Source organism: Marmota flaviventris, chromosome 1 (genome assembly GCF_047511675.1).
Source record: "Marmota flaviventris isolate mMarFla1 chromosome 1, mMarFla1.hap1, whole genome shotgun sequence".
Classification (NCBI taxonomy): Eukaryota; Metazoa; Chordata; class Mammalia; order Rodentia; family Sciuridae; genus Marmota; species Marmota flaviventris.
This window is the reverse complement of record NC_092498.1, coordinates 31,051,446-31,073,428: the sequence shown is the minus strand read 5'-3', so window position 1 is coordinate 31,073,428 and position 21,983 is coordinate 31,051,446. Positions and strand designations below refer to the sequence as shown.

Sequence of the window (21,983 nt, the reverse complement as noted above, 5' to 3'; positions counted from 1 at the left end):
TGACTACAACTCCAAGGTGCAAGTCTCCAAGAGACTGTCACTTATTCCCTAGTAACTCCCTAGAACAAAACACACTACCCAACTCAGAACAGGTAATAACATCTACTGAGTCAAATTTGTAATTTGAAGAAAAATAGCAACATTTGACTATTATTCCTTTAGGCCCTATTTTCTGCCTCAACAAATGAAACTGCAGAAATAGAAGAAAGGGAGGAAATTGTTTTAGGAGAAGAAAAACCATATTAGACTCTGGGTCTACAGACGCTTCAGCAAAAGAAAAAAGATGACCACAGCTAAAGCTAGATCTACTGCTCTACCAGATGGAGTTTAAAAGTATACCCAAGGCTGAAGCTAGGGACACAGATGCTGAGAGGCAAGGGCAACTGGAATGACAGTAACTCAGAACCTACAAACATTTTCTTTAAGGGGAATATACTGAGTTTGGAGGGAAAAGAAGTATATTCAAATTCATTCCTAGATGAGACTAATTTTTTCAGCCTCTCTATTTAAAAAATAAATGTGTTAGTGCTTATTTATAAAATTATCACAAATCTCTGTTGTTTTCATTGCTGCTCTAATTTATAGTTAAATTACTCTATATCTTATGTATTAACAAAATGCAAACATCATAACGTAAAGAATGCACAGGGTTATAAATATAAAATCTATAAATTAAATAATTTGGTTTTATTAAAAAGGCTTTCAAAATATACAACCACAGTTTGATAACAACTGACTACTAATCAAATAGACATATATAAAAATTACATGATCAAGAAATGGACATTAACTGTATAGCTTTTAAAGTCCTTAGCTATCATTTAGAAATGTGAATTCAAGCCATTTCAATTAATCAAAATAAGCTAAAAGGATATACTCATAAACATTTTGATAAATAAAAGCTACATTATGGTAAAAAAAAAAAAACACTAGTCCTAAAACAGAAAGCTAAAAGCTTTTAAAAGCTATCTTCAAGCTAAATTGAATGAATTGAACAATTCTACAGAGCACTGAACAATTCTACAGAAGCATTTTTGCCATCACTACAGAAAATATTAAAGATAACATCTATAAATAACTAATAATAGTGTTTTTATACAGCTGCTCTAGGATATGCACTCTAGCAAAAATTAGTCCGAGAAAGGCTGAAAATAAATTGTCTTTTTGTATGGTTGAATTTGTACAAAATTTTAAGATGGTGAAGGGATAATTAGCATCATATTGATCTTTCCAAGTTCTGTTAGTAACAAGCCATGTGATTTAAGTCCCTTAATATCTCTGGGCATCAGTTTCCTGTATAAAGGTGGGCTAGGTCGAAAGGGTTGCTTCCAACTCTAAGGTTTCCTGATTCATTTATATGTTGTACACCCTCTTATAATCAGGATATAAAGTATCTTCAAAAGCAAGAGGTGAAGTAGTTAGATGATGAGAACCAAATCTAATCAGGGATTAATATATTTTATGGATTAATAAGCTGAAAGGACACTGTAATAGGTGTTCACTGTTGGCAGGTAGAATGTGGCTGGAAGAAGTGGGTTTCTTGGAGTATACCCTTAGGGATTATATCTTAAACCCCTGGCTCCTCCCTCTCTATCACTACTTCCCAACTACAATGAAGTGAGCAACTTTCTTACACACTGCCCTTCATCCATGATGATCTGTCTCACCTCAGGCCCAGGGCAATAAAATCCCCCAATCATGGACTGAAAGAACCCCTGAAATCATGAGCCAAAGTAAACATTACCTCCTCTAAGCTGTTCTTGTCAGTTATTTTGGTCATAGAGAAACAAAGATGACTAACAGACACCTGCTCAACGTTATCATCTTTTAGTGGTTCAGGGAAATTCTAAAACTCTTAGCATGAACATTAAGTGGACTTACAATGCTAAATGCTATAATTTTAAGCAAACTAAAAATTATAGTTTGCTTAAATTAAACTCTCTTCTAGTAGTTTTAATCTATTCACAAGAAGCAGAGAAAATATCAATGACCTCAAAGAAAACCTGATTTCCAAATTCTGTGAAGATAAACTAACAACCCTAAGGTACCAGGAAGTGTTTATATGACCTTTAAATCAGATATGTTTTCATTTTAACAAAACTTCTAAGATCACTTTGGATCTAGCCAGATCTGTGTCCTTAGTGTGCTCAGAAATTCCTGGAAGACGGAGAAGAGAAAAAAAGTACAGGAAATACACGAAAATCCTATCTCTTATTAACATTTTGTTTTGGGGAATAAACAGAGGATATCAATAGACAACTACAGTGATAAGTCAAGAAAATGATATTTTAGTGCAGTATTTATAATGAAAGCTACAAAGAAAAAAATTTATAAGCAGTTGAAGTGATTTATTCCAGGGAGTAATAAAAGAAAAAATGGTTATAGCAAGAAAAAAAAAAACTTTACTTTTTTCTTTAAGACCATTTTCATTAAATATTATGATTTTTGCCAAGTGCAGATATTATTTTACATTATTTTTAAACAGCATCACAGAGAAGAAGGCATAAAAAACAATTTAAAAGAAGAAGAGAGCAGGGAATATCCGAGTAGTGTGATATCAATAACTTGATCCAAGCAGATCAAGTAATGAGGACTCAGGGTCAAGTCAATAGTCCTAGCTAACTGGCCTGCTGACCCAGCAGTAACATTCAATATTCAAACATTACTTGAAGTTAGCTTCCTGGTGGTCCCTGGCCTGAGCTTAGAGAAAAAGAAATCAGGCACATCTTGTAATAAAGAAGAAAAGTCCCTAGTACTGACACATTTGTAATTAAAAGTTGTGCCCATCTGCTATACAACTTAAAGAAGTTCTACAATCAACAATTTTCATGAAACTGTCAAGATACTTGAAAGATTATGAGAAATTAAATACATTCATGTTAAAAGTAAAGTACTCAACAAACTAATTCCAAAAGTACATAAACTTTCCAGCACATGCTACAGCATGTTCTTGGAATCCCTCAAGTAATTTTTCTCAAATGAAATAAAAAATTCTAAAGTAGTTTTGTCTTTTCAGAATAACTTTTCTTGAAACTAATTTAAATAAATTTTAAGTGAAAAAGAAAGTAAACGCTTTATTCAGAGACACTTTAACATAAACACATTCTGATTCTTATTCCCAGCAAATCCCAACTATATGACTCTGTCAATCAACTCAAGAATTGTCACATAATGCAAGATATTCCCTGTCAGTCATAAACGTGAACAAAATTGGTGTTACAGTTGCTTTTATTAAAGATGCTAGAACACAGCACATCTCAAGGAAGATATAAGGTACAGACAAGGTACCAGTTTTCCTTTATTTTGCAACCAACCGGGTGCAGCATGATATTACTTGGCATTGCATGTCACACAATTTGAGACTTTACTAGATATTACTTGGTGCTTCTTTATGCAGAAGCAAATATGTGAATTCTATTTTTCATGCTAACTTTAAGAAGTCCAAATAATTTCTTTCAAAGATATTTTTATAGCTAACTTTTCCATGAAAGATATTTACTTTAGCAAGCTAAAATCAAATTTTTAACTAATGGAAAATACAGTTTCAATATGTAACCTGCTCCCTCAATTTCCTGTTACCAAATTCCCATTCATTCTTTCCCATTATAATAGATGGTGACCTTTACAAAGTCAATCCCTGCTATAATCCCCTGCAAAGTCATAATATATTATTATGTTCTCTATTTTGTTTCCAACCTCTCACTCTTTCCCAAAAGTTTTCAAATATTCAAGTTTCTCTGCTTAATTCCATCTCTCTCCTTTTCACAAAATTTCTTCATCTTATACTTCACCCACTCCCACAAAATCTGTCCTTCTAAAGTTCAACTATGACTTCTTTGTTGCCATAATCCAACAGATAGATATTTTCAGTCCTCATTTTGCTTAATATCTCTATAACAAAGATTTTATTCATGGGACCCATAATTTCCCATTCCCAACTCCTTACATCTTTCCCCAACTCCTCCTGTTCCTCCTTCAGATCTTCCTTAGTCTTGACCCTGAAAGACGAGTTAGATACCAATGCTTCCACTGTGTGCTCAAGATCCTCCTCTCTCAGGCCCAATTCTATTTGTGTCTACTTCAATGCAAGTCCTTCTTCTATAGATAATGTCCTCTATAAAGCCAGAGATTTTTATTGATTATTTTGTGTATGGTTCACCACTAAACTACCAATTTCAAAACAAGAAACCTGGTGTAAATATGCTCAGTAAATAAATAACTGCCTGAATCATTTCTAATCACTAAACAAGCTATTATCACTGTTACCAGATAACCACCACAAAACAAATTAAATGGATATTCTGTTGTTGCTTTTTTCCTAGAAAGCCTTGCTAGAAATTTCCAAATACATTCAACATACTAGAACTAATTATCAATTCAATCTAATAAGTATAAATGATGTCACCAAAATTTTAGTAATAACAGTTAATCACTCTCAAATAAAACCAAAGTATCACTGGTGCTACACAACTATGTAAATCCTAATCAAATAAAAAAGTGCATTACTTCAAGCTGCATAATCCTAAGGAAAAAATATAATGAATATTTAAATAGAATCTCTAGTGGAAAATAACTAGCTCTTAGCCTCTATTCAGCCAAGACCTATGAGAGTATATTAAAAGAAAAAAAATTCTAACCTTTATCAATGTTTTTCTACCATAATCCTTCCATTGTTCATATACTAACAATCGACATCTGTAACATCAGTGAGTTATGTTGACTGACTGCCAGAATTTCCAGAAAAGGGAAAAAAAAGAGTTGCATTCTGAGATAGGTATCGATTTAACTTGAAACTGGATTTGCTTGACAAGCACTCTATTTTACCTAGATTGTGTGTTTATTTGGGATGGCTTGGGAGGGATGATAGAAATTAAAGGTAGAATTAGAGCTTTCCCAATGTACTATCTCAAGAAGTAATGCAAACCCTTTATTTTAAGCAAACCAAAACTCTATTAATAAAGTCAGAACTAACAGCAAAAGATGTGGCAGCCACTTTTGCTATTTTAAATAAGACATGTAACACATTAAATACATAATCAAGTATTACAAAAACGATTGTTACATGAACTGAAATCATATTTAAATTTTCTAAAAGACTTATGATGACGAGCCAAATACTTGAACCATCTGGATCTTAAAAACTAGCTGCAATAATACTCTCAACATTTGTATGATGGACACAGTTAAGGAGGAACAATTCCTAAGAGATTCAAGGAAAATGTGAGCAGATTAATTTATTATTTTCTACTATTCTATAAAAATGACATAAATCAAACTGGAAAGTACATAAAAAAAGAGTTTCAATGAGGTGATAAAGGAGGTAGGATTGAAAAGCATTTGATCTTTCACACCTGAAAAACTGTTATTTATAATTTTATTGTACTTCCCATTTATAAACATGAATACCAAACTAGAACACTGCTCTCTGTATTAACCTTCAATGCTAATTAACATTGGATGTTACACAATTCCTACATTAAAAAATTGACAAAAATCAGCTTTAAATTTTTTATATTACCTTACCTTATACAACTATAATGTTTAAAAGTACTGGCAGCTTTCTGACATTCCAGGCACAACTGAATAGCTCCTGGATAGTCTTCCTCCTTAAGAGAATGGCAACAGAAGTCACATCATTGGAAACATTTTTCTTAAAACCCCTGATAAAAACACATCTCTTTTCATACTCTAACCCAACAATACAGAATCAAAAACTTCTAATTCTTCTTAAATAAAGATTAGAACACCAAAAATAGATAGAAAACAAAATAAAAAGAGGCAACTAACTCTAGGCCCAAACTGTATGCATTAATATATATATATATATATATATATATATATATATATATATATATATATATATATATATATATATAAAAATATTCTGTTCCCTCAAATACACAATAACATCCCTTTGAGACCATCACTTATGTGTAAAGTCTATACAGAATTATAAGCTGCTTCTGAAAGGATTCCTTAGCTGTTAACATAGCATCTTACTCTAATGTGTAAATAAACTGTTCCAAAATAGTACATACTGTATTATAATCAAGAGCCAACAATTCACCCACCAAGAAATCAAATATTTCTAAAGAAATGAATTTGGAAAAAAAGGGAAAATATTAATATTTTCAGAATATTTTACCACCTAATAGTAATTTAATACCAAATGAATTTTTCAAATGGATCTTTCAAACCCTAGTTTAGTAGTAACAGTTTAGAAGCAACAGGGTGATTATAAGAAAACCACAAAAAATGTTCCTGATGCTCATATCTAAATTCAACAGATGCAATTCGAACCACTGGGATGCTAAGATAATGACAAAGTATCTACCCCAAGGAGCTCAAGTATTATGGGAAAACACACATATTTCATTATGTTTTAGTGAACCTTATTATGACAGAGATAGATGCAGAATGCTAAGAAAACATCAAAGAGAAAACAGATGGCTCAGGCAGGAAACTAATTAATATATGATACTAAATATAACAAAAATATCACACATCCTATAAATCACTAATATATGTTTGATGAAAAATTTAATGTTACTACTATTTGTATTTAATACAATCAAAAGGCTGAAGAGAACATGCCAATGTTAGTACACAGTAAATATTTTCTCAAATAAATTTGTTTTTCTAAAACGAATGTGTATTATGTTGATAGAAAAAGGCTCAAGGGCAATTACCTTCACTTGTTTAAAAATGTTCTTTATAGCAATTATCAACTCAAGAAAAATGCATGTCTGAATTTTGTTCACTATAATTTTTCTATATAAGATTATTAGCATCACCCAATTTCCAAGTCTTTTTAGCTTACCTCCAGCATTTCACTTAAGCGTACATCTGTTCTTTGCTGAAAAACACAAAAATCAAAGGTAAAATCTGTTTCAATCACAAAACTAAGTTTTAATTTTTTAAAAAGGGACCAATATACCAATGTTTTATATATACCAATGTTTTTATAGTTCTCAGAGATTTCAGAAGTCCAATCAGCAACTGACGTTTCCTTTGATTTGCAAGAAGGCCTAAACTAGCTTGAGTAAAACCTTCCTTTGCAATATTCAAGTGTCTGCAAAGTGAACAATAAACAATTAATATTTCTAATATAACAAGAATGCCATCTACACAGAACTTACAGGCCATTAGTGACCTGCATTACTATTAAAACTGGGGTTTGAAACTATAATTTAACAAATAAGTAATTATCTAAACCAGTTCTGTTCATACATGAAAGATGGATTAATGCCAATCCACAAATTATAAGAAAAGTACATAAGTTGAGAATAAGCACCTAAAAACTTAATGCAAAGGTTGACAGAATAATTTTACTTATGAATCTAATAGTAAAAAATTGGGACTGTATTATATGTCTTGCATTATTTCTTCGTTTCATTTTTTCCTAATAATTTATTTCTATTTCATTTACAAAATACCCTGTAACAGGTTTGTGAAAAGAAAAGTAAAACAACACTGGTCCTTCATTGCAAATAATTTAGGAAAACCTAGTCTAAACAATACACAGCCAGTAATATTTCTTAACCCAAAAGTAGATTTGTATATATTTCCCACATCCTCTTAGTGCAAATTTCAGTTCATAACATATGTTCATTTAATGAATGGTATTCTAAAAACTACAACCATGATTTTAAAAAACAAGTGTCAATGACAGATTTCATACTTGTTCTTAAAATATTTTCCAGCTTAAAGAACAAAATATCATTGGAAACAATACCTCCTCCCATTTGTGCAGATAACTGCAGCTAACTGGAGACCTGTCTGCAATGAGGTAACTCTTTCAAGTTCCTATGGAAAGATTAAGTACAGGTTATTATTTGAGACGTTTTATTTTTCCTTCTTTCTCACATAGTACTCTAACAAAACCTCATGTGTTTCAAAGCAAAGCCAGCTTTAGAAAACAAAGTTGCAACAAAAATACCTAAACTTGAAAACTGTTAGTATATTTTTCAAAAGTTATTTAAAATGACTTCTTCCAATTGGTTTTCACAATGACAGATGACAAAATATTTAGTCAGTATTGCTTACAAGAAAATCTAGACCCAACCTGTTTTAGGCAGGAATAAATAAATACCATTTACATGTTTCTACCTAACAGAACTTTGCAAAGTAATAAAGGCTATGACAAATATGATTTCTGTTTGCTAAGATGCTTTGACAAGGAATATCTTGATATGAACACTAGCAGATATTTCAATGGAATTTGAAAGCTCTCATTTTCTGATGAAAACACAGATTCAGATAAACAGTTTCAATTTTATCATATGTAGATATTTCAATGGAATTTGAAAGCTCTCATTTTCTGATGAAAACACAGATTCAGATAAACAGTTTCAATTTTATCATATTTTAAATTCGGATTTTTACATTGTCATTGCTTCAGATTGCTATATTGTTGATCTATGTATTTGTTACAAAGTTAATGGAAGCAATTTTCACTGCTTCTTCTAAAGTTGGGAAAAGCTAAGACATCGCTTAGAATCATCACTTAAAGTATTCTTTTACTTCATTTTTGATAAACTGCCAAATGAAAAAGACACACATCCCCAACACACACACACACACCAGGGTATGTTGTTTAACTAAAGACAAAAGAATAATTATAATATTCTAATAGTTTCAAGTGTAAATCAATCCACCATTAAAAAAAATTATTATTAAAAATAGCAAATATTATCCTACCTTCACATAAGCAGGCTGTTTTTCAAGGATTAAATCTGCTACTTTTTTAGAGACCTAGAACATACAATTAAACAGAAGATGTAAGAAAAAGTCTCAAACTTCCTATAATATTTTTTATATTTAAAATTTTTGCAGGAATATTCCATATGTCTTCCCAATATAACTCTAGAGCAGCTATTGCAATGTTATGGCCATACACATTTCCCTATGTACAAGATTAGTAAAAGAGGTAGTAAACAAAGCACATAGCATGGTACCTGCACCTTAACAGAAACTCAATAAATGGTTACTATTAATGTTAATGAGTGTCATTACCTGATTTAGCAAACATGCATGAAAATGTAACCTCTTTAGGGCAAAGGAAATGATTTAAAACAATCAATTTGCTAAGACAAATTTTTAATCAACTGAATTTATGGAGATAATCTCTGGGAAAGAGAACTTGCTTGGACCCTTTAGATTCTTTGCACCATGTAAAAAGACAAGTCATTTGGTCCTCTACTTCTAAAAAGCTGAAAAGAAAGCTATGAAGCTATCAAAGGTTTTGTTGGTTAATTCCATGAAAAATGTTAGTATCACAAGTTAGAATGATAATGATTTTGAAAATGAGGCTCTTATTCCACAATTTCAAGAGTACTGCTAACTACTCTGCAGAAACACCATATCTAGCAGGATGCATGACATACAGAGGCATTTAGTGTCTGCTCAAAAAACACAATTGGCTCCTCTACTCTAGGCCAAGGGAAAAGAAAACATTGAACACATACTAATCTACTGCATTAATCCTTTCATATGATCTTAATCTGCATCTAACATCTTTGGAATTACATGTATTATTTTCTAGATAAAACATTGATTGCTTTTGTCGAGAAAAGAGACCTCCACTAAGGTTAAGAATATCAAATTTCAAATAGCTTTTACATTTCAATTAATGAAGAGAGATTAATGTTAATCTGAAATATCATTTTAAGAATTTCAAACATTCAGTAGGACTGTCTAATAACAACTTAATTAAGATAATACAAACACAACCAAAAGAAGTCAAATAGGAGCCACAAGTAAGAAAACGCAATCAGGAAGTTCTAGCTCTATACCATGTATTTTGACATATATGTATTTATAGATGTGCACAGATAGAAATGATTGATTTTACTCAACTGGGTTTTAAAAAACATAGACAAAGTACTTATACTTAGTCTTCCCTGTGTCAGACAGTGTACAAAATGTTTTTCTACATTATTATCGCAATAGGGACTCATGACTATCCACCGAGAGAGGTTCCATACATCCTCGTGTTCCAAATGAGCAACCTTAAAAGTCACAGGTACTTGCCCACGGTTAATAAGCTGCAAGGCTAAGATTCAAGCCAACTCTTAGCAAATTCCAAAAGCCCTGTTTTGGAATGAGATGAGGAACATCCTCAAAATAATGCTGTCACATAAAGTACACATATAAGAGAGTATGTATTTAAATATGTTGAAACCAACAGAAGGCAAAAGATGCCACCTACCACTAAAATTGATTTTTTTCCCAAAAGCACAATACTTTATTACACAGTCCTCTTGATTTCAAGCCCACTCATACTACTGCCACCCCTAAGGAGACCCCAGCACCTACTGAGATCTCTGGGTATAAAAGGAAAGAGAAGTACATTGTCCTTATCTGCCAGATATATTACTAAAAATCCTACCTTAAATTAAAATAGGTAAATTTATTATTACTGTTCCTTTTATTTAAAAATATTAATAAGATCACATATTACAATCTTATTTAGTGAGCTGCATATAGTAAGTTCAGTCAACACAAATAAATTACAGAATTACAGGGTTTTACAACATTAGAGGAAATGCAAGCCTAACCTATCACTTCACAGGTAAAACAAAAGAGTTTTAGCAAGGTTAAATGATCTGTTCAATGCCATAATTAAATAGTCACTACAATTCACACTTTCTAAATCTTAGCCTTGTATTCTTTTTATAAACCTATTTCAAGGAAATATGTGGACCTTAATTGTGAGATAAAAATACTCCATTACAATATTATAGGTAGGGAAGTCATGCACATATCACAGAGCCTGAGGTACTTACTAAACTGAAAACAAGTTCTAAGTTCTTTGATCACATTTAGGATTCCAGAGAGAACTCCAAGTTCTAGGAGCAAATCTATCAAAATAACATGAGGAAAACTGCATATGTATTAAAATTTTAATATAAATATACTATCTGATTCAGTCATGTTAAGTAACAGGATTTGTTTCTATTTTAATATATTAGTTAAAACCATGAAATCTACAAACATTACACCTCTCTATTGTGTTTTGTCAGAAAGAAATATTCTTTACTTACTGCAGCTTGCTGTTGTTTCAATTTGTCTCTATACTCCTCTAATTCTTGCAAATTGAGAACAGGTGGGAGCTTCTATACAAAAAAAGAAAGAAAGAATAAAACCATAAACTGCATAATTTCATTTCATTTACCTAAATGCCTTTGACTCATGAACTACAATCTGCATTCAGAACACTGTCACCTGTCACACTGACTGCCCTTCATTTTTCCTGTCCTCTCAACCTCCCTTACTGGACTCCAGCCACAAAAGCCTACACATCATTTTTACACAACTGTCTGACTTCAAACCTCACCAGCCTTGTTCCTTCACTGTGCTACTCTGACCCCTAGAAAATCCCACTACTACTGGGGTGCCTGGCCCCTAAGCTGGAAGATAATGTTTCCAGGAAAATGTGAGAAAAATTCTTAACTCTAATCCCCCACTCTACCAGCCACAGATATGTCCCTACTTGTCTACAATAGAAATCAAAAAGACTTTCCCTCTGAAATATTATAAATGGTAACTAAGTTCTACAATGTAACAGTGACAGTTTTTGGACTACATTCTGGATTATATCAGCTTTTAGAGGGTAATATAGGAAACAAGCAAAACTATGCACACCATTGTGCACATAGGGAAATAGGCTGCAAGTCTTAACAATTGATAAATGAAACTTCAGAATAACTTGGGGACTGATTGACTTTGTACTGCACTTAGTTTTGCCTAAAACCAAATTTTAAAATTCTAATTTTTTGAAGTTCCTACAAATTCAAAATGTAATATTGTAAACAACATTGCATAAGGGTTTTTATCATAATACACATTTATGATCAAAAGTCTGTTTTTCTAAATATATTTAGCCAATATAAAACAGAAATAGTACAATAACATATTATTTGCTAACAGGTGAAAAATAAAAACACAGCAATGTTTCCCTGACCAATGCTCTACAGATGTATTTAAAATCACATTTTCAAAAATAATTGGATCTTTTAATAATGCTCAAAGTTCATTAAAGCACAATATGATAATCATAGACCTATAAGTGCTCCTTAAAAACATTCAAATCTCATTAAATCAATCCAAGAACCAAACAGGTTTTTGATAGGTTTTAATCAAAGTTTTCTTTTACCTCCAGCTCATATCTGACAATATCAAATGAGTCTGCAGAAAAATATACTTGTTCAATACTATTAATTAGCTCTTGTTCAGCTTGAGGGTCACTTGGCTGTTCTCGAAGTTCCCTGAATTCCTCCTTTAAAGAAAAAAAGTCACAATTATAATACTGACAATTGTAAGAATTCCATTTGCATGGAAATAAATGATTATGTGTCTTAACCATCACATATCTTCCAAAAATCATCCTAACCAAGGACACAAATTATAAACCATAAAAATTTGTGGAAAATTAGGAAATAGCCAAATACTTTAAAACTACTTATCTACTGGAAAATGAAAACTAGCCAGTTTAATGATTTGGATTTTACAATGAACTCCTTGAGTGCCAACAAAGTTAAAAGAACTTAAATGTTTAAAAAAAGAAAAGTAACTACCTAAACCTATCACATATACACTCATTTTATCTTTTTACTTTTATATTTATTTAATTGGTACTGGGGAATTGAACCCAAGGGTACTTTAATTTTTTTTTTTTTTTTTTAATTTTGAGACAAAGTCTTGCTAAGTTATTTAGGGCCTACCTAAGTTGCTAAGGCTAGCCTCTAACTTGAGATCCTCCTGCTCAGTTTCCTGAGTTGCCAGGATTACAGGCATGCACAACCATGCCCAGCTCATTTTATCAGCTCAGCAACACTCTAAAATCTGTCTCACCATACAAAAAGGGAACATCAGGGGCTGGGACTGTAGGACAGCAGTAGAGTATTTGCCTAGCATGTGCAGGTCCTGAGTACAATCTCCAGTACCAGGGGGAAAAACATTCCTGTAAAGGGAATATCACCTCAATGACTTTTGGGTCACAATTACTACTGGAATTCATAAGCTATGCCTACTACCTAGTAATTCTGCAGCATTATAAGCAAATAAATATAGTTGATAAAGTGCAAAAAAAATTAAGATGCAAAATTTGCTAAGACTGAAAAATATCAAGTATGTAGCCAAGCTAAAAATTTAAACAGACAACAATTATTTTCATATTAAGTGTATAAATGCCACTGGCATATGACACCATGCTGAAATTATATATTAAGTACCAAAACAAATGTCCCAAAATGACACTGCAGTCCGAAAAAAAAAAAAAAAAAAATCTTTTCCTTTCAGTCAATTTGATGGCTTCTATGTGAAATCTACATCTAAATTCAATTCAGACACACTCCATTCTGAAAAGAATCTAGATGATGTTTCTTTCTTTCTTTTTTTTTTAATTTTTATTTTTAGCGCCACTGCACTTCTGGTCTGTAAGAAGGCTTCTACCTCATCACTCTCTAAATACTTCACTGTTGTTAAGACTGCCTGCTCAACCAAATTAGACACTTCTTGAGAACTGAGATCACTTCTATTCTCCATCATTATGTTCCATAGTGTCAAAGAACACTGCAGTTAATAGTCACTGAACAAACTAAAATTAATAGTTAATTCTATTGAAAAGAAATATAAAACAAAAATGCAATAATTTCTTGTTTTGAAAGTCAAAATTTTTCACAAATTCATAATAAAAAGATTCTTTCTTCTAATTAGAAATAATGGCAAATGTTAGTGACAAGAATATCTTATGCATATACATTGGAAAAATAAAATCAGTTACGATGCAAACTCTTAATATAATTACACCACAATTTTGCCATGATATAAACTGATTTCCTAGGATGTGAGATGTACAAAAATATGTAATTTTTTATCTAAAATAGAATGAATTTGTCAAGTACTTTACATAAACAAAAGATTTCCTACAAAAAAAATGTAAAGACAAAACTGGGTGGGAGGGGAGTACCAAATGAAATTCTCTATATCATATTAAATTATGTGATTTAAGGAAAAAGGTTACAATGATACTGGGATATTTAAGCTAAGCTAGAAATAAAATATTTCAGTTGTATAAACTTGTTGTATTATTAATAAAATGTTTAAAGGGTTTATCTTGACAGTAAAATTTGAGTCATATAATACATAACTAAATATATATTAACATTAATAATGGGATAAGTGCTCTGTAATATCTGAAAATCCAAGAACAATTTGTCAACAACTACAGACTATCAAAGGGCCATACTTGCCTGCCAATGGCAACTACACCTAAAATATGTATCAGTGTCATTCCAGAATTAATGCTGGAGAAAACTACAAATAAAGTAAAAAATATAACTGCAGATGAGGGCAAACAAAAGGTAAAACTGAGCAAATGTATTCTCTCTCCCTTCTTTCAGTATGAACTAACACAACTACTGTCGAGGCCCTACCACCTCACCTTTCCCAGTCGATATAATTCCATTTAACAAACAATTATTTTTATTCCCCTTATGTAAAAATTCCCCAGACTAAGTGACACAGGAATGCAGATCAGTAAAATTCAGCTCCTCCCTCAAATAAGTGAGTCAAATACATAAGTAAATGGTTGACAAGGCAGAGGAGAGGTACAAAAAAAAATCAATGGAAGAGGTGGCATTTAGAGAATATTAGAATAGGGATCATTTCAAATTTCAGAAACTGTGGGGATAGGGTCACAAATATAAAACAAGGCATAAGTAAACTCAGGAAAGCATATAACAGGTTCAAGCAATAAGGATAGTTCCCTGCAGGAAGGACAACTGTCAAAGGAAAGACTCTGTACATACATCAAGAGGCAATGAAATGTAACAGAATTTTTTTTTTAAATCCAATACATTTATATATACATGAACTAAATTTTCCTTTTCTAAAAATAAAGTATCTTAACACATATCCCTATACCAGATGCTATATCAAAAATAAACCCAATATTCAATACTTTCTTAACATAATAAACTAAGCAGGATTATTTCAGGAAAGTTGAAGACAATAAAAAAATTATTCAATATTTCAGAGGTTCTTTTATCCAGCATTCATAACATAAGGCTGTATATAATACTAACAATTTTCCTATTTTGACCATCTCTGAAATAAAACTACATGAACATACACATAAAATATACATTATGAATGTAACTTAATGAAAAGTGAAGAAAAATAGTCATCACAGAAATTTAAGTCAACATCTCTGATTTCTTTTCCTCTCCACATAAAAACAAAAGGTATTATGAGAACTGGGGATTCAAGTACATAAAACAATCTGAGCCTTCAACTGTAAGGTGTTAGAAAACAGTCCCAGTATATTTATGGTTTCTAGAGAACTACACAAGAAAAGATGAACATAAGAGTCCATCTCTTAAGGAAATAGACCCAAGTTTACGAAGGAAACTAGCAGCTATAAATTTTGTATTTAACCACTACTTTCAACTTATCTAAAATGAGCATACTAATTGAAAATACTAACTCAAGTTCAGGAGTTTCAATTCTATTCACTTTTATAAGTACACAAAGTTAGTCATGACAGAATAACAGTTCTGCTCATCATTATTAAACTTGATAGTCTCTTTAATTTTGAAAAATAACCGAATTTTTAAATCCACAGAACAGCTAAGAATCTCAATTTTCAGCAGTAAGTTTTTATTCGAACAAAAAGACAAATGTAAAATCTCCATAGGTTTCAAATTTCTGCAGAATACTGAAACCCCAACTCCCCTTTCTATACTTGCTTTATTAGAGCACAGTTCACATTATATACTTGATTATACTTATCTGGATGGCAGAATGTGTGTGTGTGTGTGTGTGTGTGTGTGTTCTGAAGGGTAAGAGTGGAGGATAGCAAGAAATGTTCTTGTAAAGCTGGGTTTATTTTTTTAACTGCTGGCATCTTTTCATCAGACAAGATAAAAAGCTATTCTGTTATAATAAATTCTAAACAGAAACCTTAATATTATAAAGGTCACATCACATTAAAGCTGTAATTGAAAGCAAAAAAAAAAAAATTAGCCACCAAAATCCATATAGAGCTAAAAGGAAGAGCAAAATATTAAGTTTTCAATATTCGATCAGTATTATTAAAGTCATAAATCTATTTTAGTGAAACAGATTTGATCTGCTTCCAAAATGAAAAAGGATCCAAAACCTACTTTAAGATAACAGATACCCTAAAACCATGTACCACATAAGTTTATAATGAATTGCCAGATGTCTGATTACATGGGGAAATGGCGCATTTTCTTAAAATCCTCCTAGAACAACAATAATAATCCATCAAAATAGCCGGTTCATCAGTTTGTATGCGTGTGTTTTAAATAAAACATAGCTTCTGAAGCCTACTCCGTTTTCCTCCAGGCTTTCAGTGCCATCTAGTGGAATACTGATGAGGTTACAATTTGAAAAGAGGTTTCAGCACAATAATTTATGGAAAATTTTTATAAAAGGTTATTGTATGGCATTATTTTAATCCAGGTTTACAACACACTTACATAATAAAAAATAATGTATTTTAATCACTTCCCACACAAAAAAATAGATCATGAATAATAGATTACAAATAAACATTATTTTATTCACAGAAATTTATTGAGTTGATAGAAATTAAAATCACAAAATTAGTATAAATTTCATATTTAATACCTTGTCATGTACTTATTTCTTTTATTCTATAGTTAAAAATACCAACCCAAGTTCAGGACTTTGTTATATTTTTAACAAATATCTTACTAAATTTATTATATTAAAAAATAAAAAATAATAGCTCTGGAGATAATATTTTGATAAAAATTCATAAAACAATATTGATATCAACATTCTTTTCAGGTTATAATACATGACCATTTTGGAGGCACTATGGAAAATCTGGATGCAGATTCAAGGTTCTTAATACTGATATTTTAAATCAGGATTCAACTCCCAAACAGTTCTAATAAATTCTATAACTAATAAGTTTATGGCTACTATAATTATAAAAAAATAAATATTGGTCTTAATTCTTCATAATTCTTGTAATCAATTAAGTGAAAATCCTTTCACTTTTAAATGGATAACAAGTGTAGTCAGCAAATGCTCTAATTCTAATATCCTTACCTCTGTATAAAAATCCCACGAATTTGAAATGTAACAGAACCCCATTTCCCAAGAATAGAATTTTAGATCATTTTCCTTTTTCCCACAAAAACTGTCCTCAAAATTGAAATTTGCTTGAATCGATCTTATATTTCCCATTTGTCCATTCTTGTTATCATGTTTTCACTTTTCTATATTATTTTATTCACCAAAATCCCAAAATGCCAGTATATGGATTACCATTTGACTTACATCTCCTCTTATAATGAAGAACAATATCATCTTGTCTATAAAATCTAGAAATTGTACTAGATGACTTTTAAGATTTCTTCCCTCTTTGTATTTATAAGTTCTTGAAATAGAATAAAATAAACAGTACCTTCTAGCTTATCAGATACCCAAATGCACTTCTTCAGTTCCCCTTCACTACATTCCTTTTTCTATTAAGTTGAACCACATGAAATTTGCCAAGATTCAACATTTGTAATCTAAATCAACAGCCATTTCACTCAATTCATCCTAATATCTCTCCCCTACTTATCCTTTTCACTAGGATCTCTCAATGTAACACAACTTAAGCTAATCTATTTCTTCCTTGAAAACTTTTGTAATAACTTAGAAAAGAAATAGAAATGGGCCCATTCTGAAGAGCAGGGATACCTTATTTTTTTTTTTTTTTATCTTCTACCTGTGTGATGCGGTGCTACTAAATGAAGTTAACATTTAAAAGTTTCTCCATGATTCCTCAGAAAATTGGACTGAACCACAATTTGACCCAGTTATCCCACTCCTTGGTACCCAAAGGACTCAAAATCAACATACTACAGTGATGCAGCCACATCAATGTTTATAACAGTTCAATTCACAATAGTTAAGCAATGGAACCAACCTAGATGCCCTCCAACAGACAAATGGATAAAGAGAATGCAGTACATACACACAATGGAATACTACTGATATGAGGCTAATTAATACTACTATTAATTAATTAATTCTCTCTGATATGAGGATGCAAACACACAACAAGGGGAAAGGGGAGAGAAGAATAGAAGTTCACTGGATTAGACAAATGGGAATAAAGGGAAGAAAGCGGTGATCAGAATAGGAAAGAGCAGAATGAATCAAACATAACTTTCCTTTATTAATGAATACAACACCAGTGAAACTCCACACCATGTACAAACATAAGAACGGGATCCCAAGTTATACTCCATGTATACTCCACGTAATATGTCAAAATACACTCTACTGTCATGTGTACCTAATTGGAACAAATATATATGTATATATACATTTTTTTTTCTCCATACAAGCATTTAAATTAACCACTTAAATAGTATAAATTGTTAAATCCCAAAAAATATTTGCCAAAGTATGGGCAGCTTGCATTCTACACCTAGTAATATACTATGAACATTTTCTATGTAATATATATTACCAGTTTAAAACACAAGCTTCAAAATAATTTTTAGAGTATGATACCATATTTGCAGGGAAAAAAGAGGGGTTATATCATCTCCCTATTTCCTTTCTAGAATCTGTCATAATTTACAATTATCTTGTTTGCTATCTGCCTTACTCCTAACTGATGTAAATAAACTCCCTCAGACAAGGAAAGTTTTGGCTTTTGGAAAAGATGCTGTCTTTCTACAGCTGTACTGACAGTCCCTACAGTGTGTCTAGCATATAGTAGATGCTCAAAAAATCTGTTGAAAATGCATAGGGAGAATATCAGAGGGCAATGAACAACGTAGATGATTTCTGTGATTTTGGTTTTTTTGGTTCCTTTTTCTGTTTACCATGTTTTCTGTTTGCATTATATGGAACTTTTAAAGGAAAAGCTACTTTAAAATAAAATCACCACTTCAAATGAATGTTTTCCATTTTGTTGAAATGCTTTTAATAATTTGAAAAAAATTCAATAAAGATCATTTTTGAACACATCAAATCTCAGGTCACCAAGAACTAGATGCACATTAATTTCAAAGCAACTATACAAAATAAATCATTTAAAATGTTTATATGATTTAAATATGAAGTCACATCCAACCTGTGAAAAATATACTAAGCATTAAAGTTATACTAGACTACACTGTGTGTTTCTGAAAATGAGTCTTAACTGTCAATTTCAATACTGACTACCAATACCACCATATCCTATTCAGTCCACTGACTGAGCTTTACTGCATTCTAAACTGAGCAACTCTTTAGTTCTGAAAACCAGTCAGAGACGGCAGCAGCTCTGCTTCCCCTCCAGCACTGGTGATGTTGCAAGAGAGCCCAAAAAGAACAGATGGGCACCAGGAGCTTTTAAGGCTTTTTTAGAATAAAGGCTTATATTATTTATTATTTTATTTATAATGAGCATATATTTATAGTGTAGTTATTAATATAATTTCACTATTACAACTATTTTACAATCTAAGTAACTTAGGTTCTCAGTACGTGCCAGAAAGGACCAATGCCCCAGGCTTAATTGTCACCTGAATCATTTTCATTTGCTGGTCTTGTGATACCAGACTGGCCACTCTACCCAGAGCCAGTTATCTCAAAAGTACTGATGGAGCTTGGGTGGAGAGTCCATAAGACTAGGTAAAGAGATAATCATAAATCCACTGCCCACCATTACTGGAAAAACATCAAAATCCATGGTTTAAAGATAACAGAAAGTTTTTATTAATACATTCATGTATTTTTTAATGAGGTTCACTACCTGTAATTATCCTTCCTCAGCCTTTCGAATCACTGAGATTTACAGGCATGCACACAGTGCCCAGCCAATAATCTTTTTAAGTAAAATAAAAATAATTTTAAAGTAGCTTTTCCTGTCTGTCAATTAGGACATATGGTTATCACTCACTTCCCAATTGTACCACAGTCAATAATCTTTAATACATTTTATAAAATTACAGTATTCGAACATGACTCTGTAAGTTTTGTCTGGCCCATTTCATGTTAAAGAACTGGCTGGAATTTCATTGTATTTAGACAATGTGTTTGAATCTGCCCTTTGGGGTCTGCCCTAACATAAAAGCTAAGCAGTAAACGAAAAATTCACTCTAGCAGGAAAAGAGTCTCAAAGAGAAAGGAAATCATCCTGCTAAGTAGCTGACATTGAGGTATAAGAAGAAGTTTTTGATTACTTAGTAAGAGAAGCATCCCTATGAATTAAAATGTTGGACATAGAAAATAAATGACTTTCAAATATGGTCCTCAAATTAAAATCCTAAGAGCAGACATGGAGAAGTGTTAGCTTTTATCTGTAGTGGAGCTGCTGTTTGCAAGGTCACATTCCAGAGAAACAGCAGGGACTTAACAATGGTTAATAATTCTCCCAGGAGAAGCTGGAAGCCACCTAGCTTATAAATGACATATATTAAACTTGTAAACTTGAGAAATTCACATGAATACCAAAGGATTAAAATCTGAGATACATGAAGTTCAGTGTAACTTATGCCTTAGGTGCTTATTCAAAAATCTATGCCCAAAACAAAACACAATTAGCTATAATTTTTGGCTCAGAATGTTACAGTTATAAAAAGTAGTAAATTATTTTACCTTATTTCTTCAAATTACAACAGATTCATTAATAAGTTAAATATACACATACGTACTTATAGATTATATATAACCACATAAATTAAGTCCAAAACGATCTACCAAAAAATTTATGATTTATATAATATTACTTATTTATATATATAAAATTATTGGCTGTATACATAAAACGTGTGTGTGGACACACACACACACACACACACACACGCTTCCAGGCTAGGAACCACATATAACAGACTTTAATTTTATTAGTTTATTAATTTAACGAGTCTGCAGTTCCCTTACTGTACTAAAATGAATCATAAGCATCCCAATGAGTAATGAAAGCACAAACAAGCCCTACACCTAAAGTACACTTAAAATTTACGCAGTTTATCATAACAATCATTAGCCTATGGGAAAGAAAAGCTTCTGTGAACCAATTATTATCCAGAGGCAATAATATTTTCTTAAGAAAGTGAAAAGTCACGCTCACACATGTAGATCAATACCTTTCCAGGGACCCGGAGACTCTCAATAGCACCGAGATCACTGAGGCTCTCAGGAGGGCTTTTCAGACCCTTAAAAAAATAAGAAGACAAAGAGAATTTTAATTGTGCTGAAGAACTGTGAAAGGACAGAATATGCTTAGTAAAAATGAAAATTTTCCTGCTTCAAAATACAGAGAACATATATTTTAAAAATAATCATCACTTAACACCTGCAGTATTATTATGAAATCAGGTAAGGATGTACTTTTAGTGTCTTCAAATAATGAAGTATTATACAGCACCTTTGCAAAGAATGGAAGTCTACCTTCACCAGGGTTTTAAAACAACCAAAAGAAAGGAAATCCATTTAAAAAGTGTTCTATAAAAGTACTTATCTATTAAGCATAAGCAAATTCACCTGGAAAAAAAGGTTCAAGCAATATTATTATTATTCACAGATGCAATATACTAACCAACTGAGCTATTCAAACATTTTAATAATGCTAACTACTTAATTCATACATAAGTAATCTCATCATCTTGCTTGATTATTTCCCACTAATGTATCTAATTCATGCTGCCAAAATTATGATTTAAATTCCAGGTCATATTGCTTTCTACCTCTTTTTTAGTTCTTTGGTACCCTGTACTTCCTATAAGAACGTCAACTGAAGGATTCTGAAACCCTTATATGTACTAAGGGAAATTATCAAGACAGAAAGAACTCAGCAATTTAAATTTTCTTTAAAAACCTTTTTAAAAAAAAATAAGCTACTCAAGGGGCTGGGGCTGGGGTTGTGTTTCAGCGGTAGAGTGCTCGCCCAGCACATGCGAGGCACGCTGGGTTTGATCCTCAGCACCACATAA

At 31.7% G+C, this 21,983-nt stretch overlaps 1 protein-coding gene across 1 annotated transcript in view; it reads right to left on the bottom strand.

Annotated features, from left to right (window-relative positions):
• The window catches only part of Vps50 (VPS50 subunit of EARP/GARPII complex), a 123,635-nt gene that overhangs the window by 95,096 nt on the left and 6,556 nt on the right, over positions 1–21,983 (bottom strand). Inside the window, exons 2-9 of the mRNA XM_027919894.2 lie at positions 21,138–21,206; positions 12,158–12,280; positions 11,046–11,117; positions 8,701–8,754; positions 7,736–7,806; positions 6,955–7,072; positions 6,821–6,856; positions 5,524–5,606 (exon numbers count right to left, since the gene is read on the bottom strand). Coding sequence (XP_027775695.1) covers positions 5,524–5,606; positions 6,821–6,856; positions 6,955–7,072; positions 7,736–7,806; positions 8,701–8,754; positions 11,046–11,117; positions 12,158–12,280; positions 21,138–21,206 — 626 coding nt within the window. The remainder of the gene's footprint in view (positions 1–5,523; positions 5,607–6,820; positions 6,857–6,954; positions 7,073–7,735; positions 7,807–8,700; positions 8,755–11,045; positions 11,118–12,157; positions 12,281–21,137; positions 21,207–21,983) is intronic.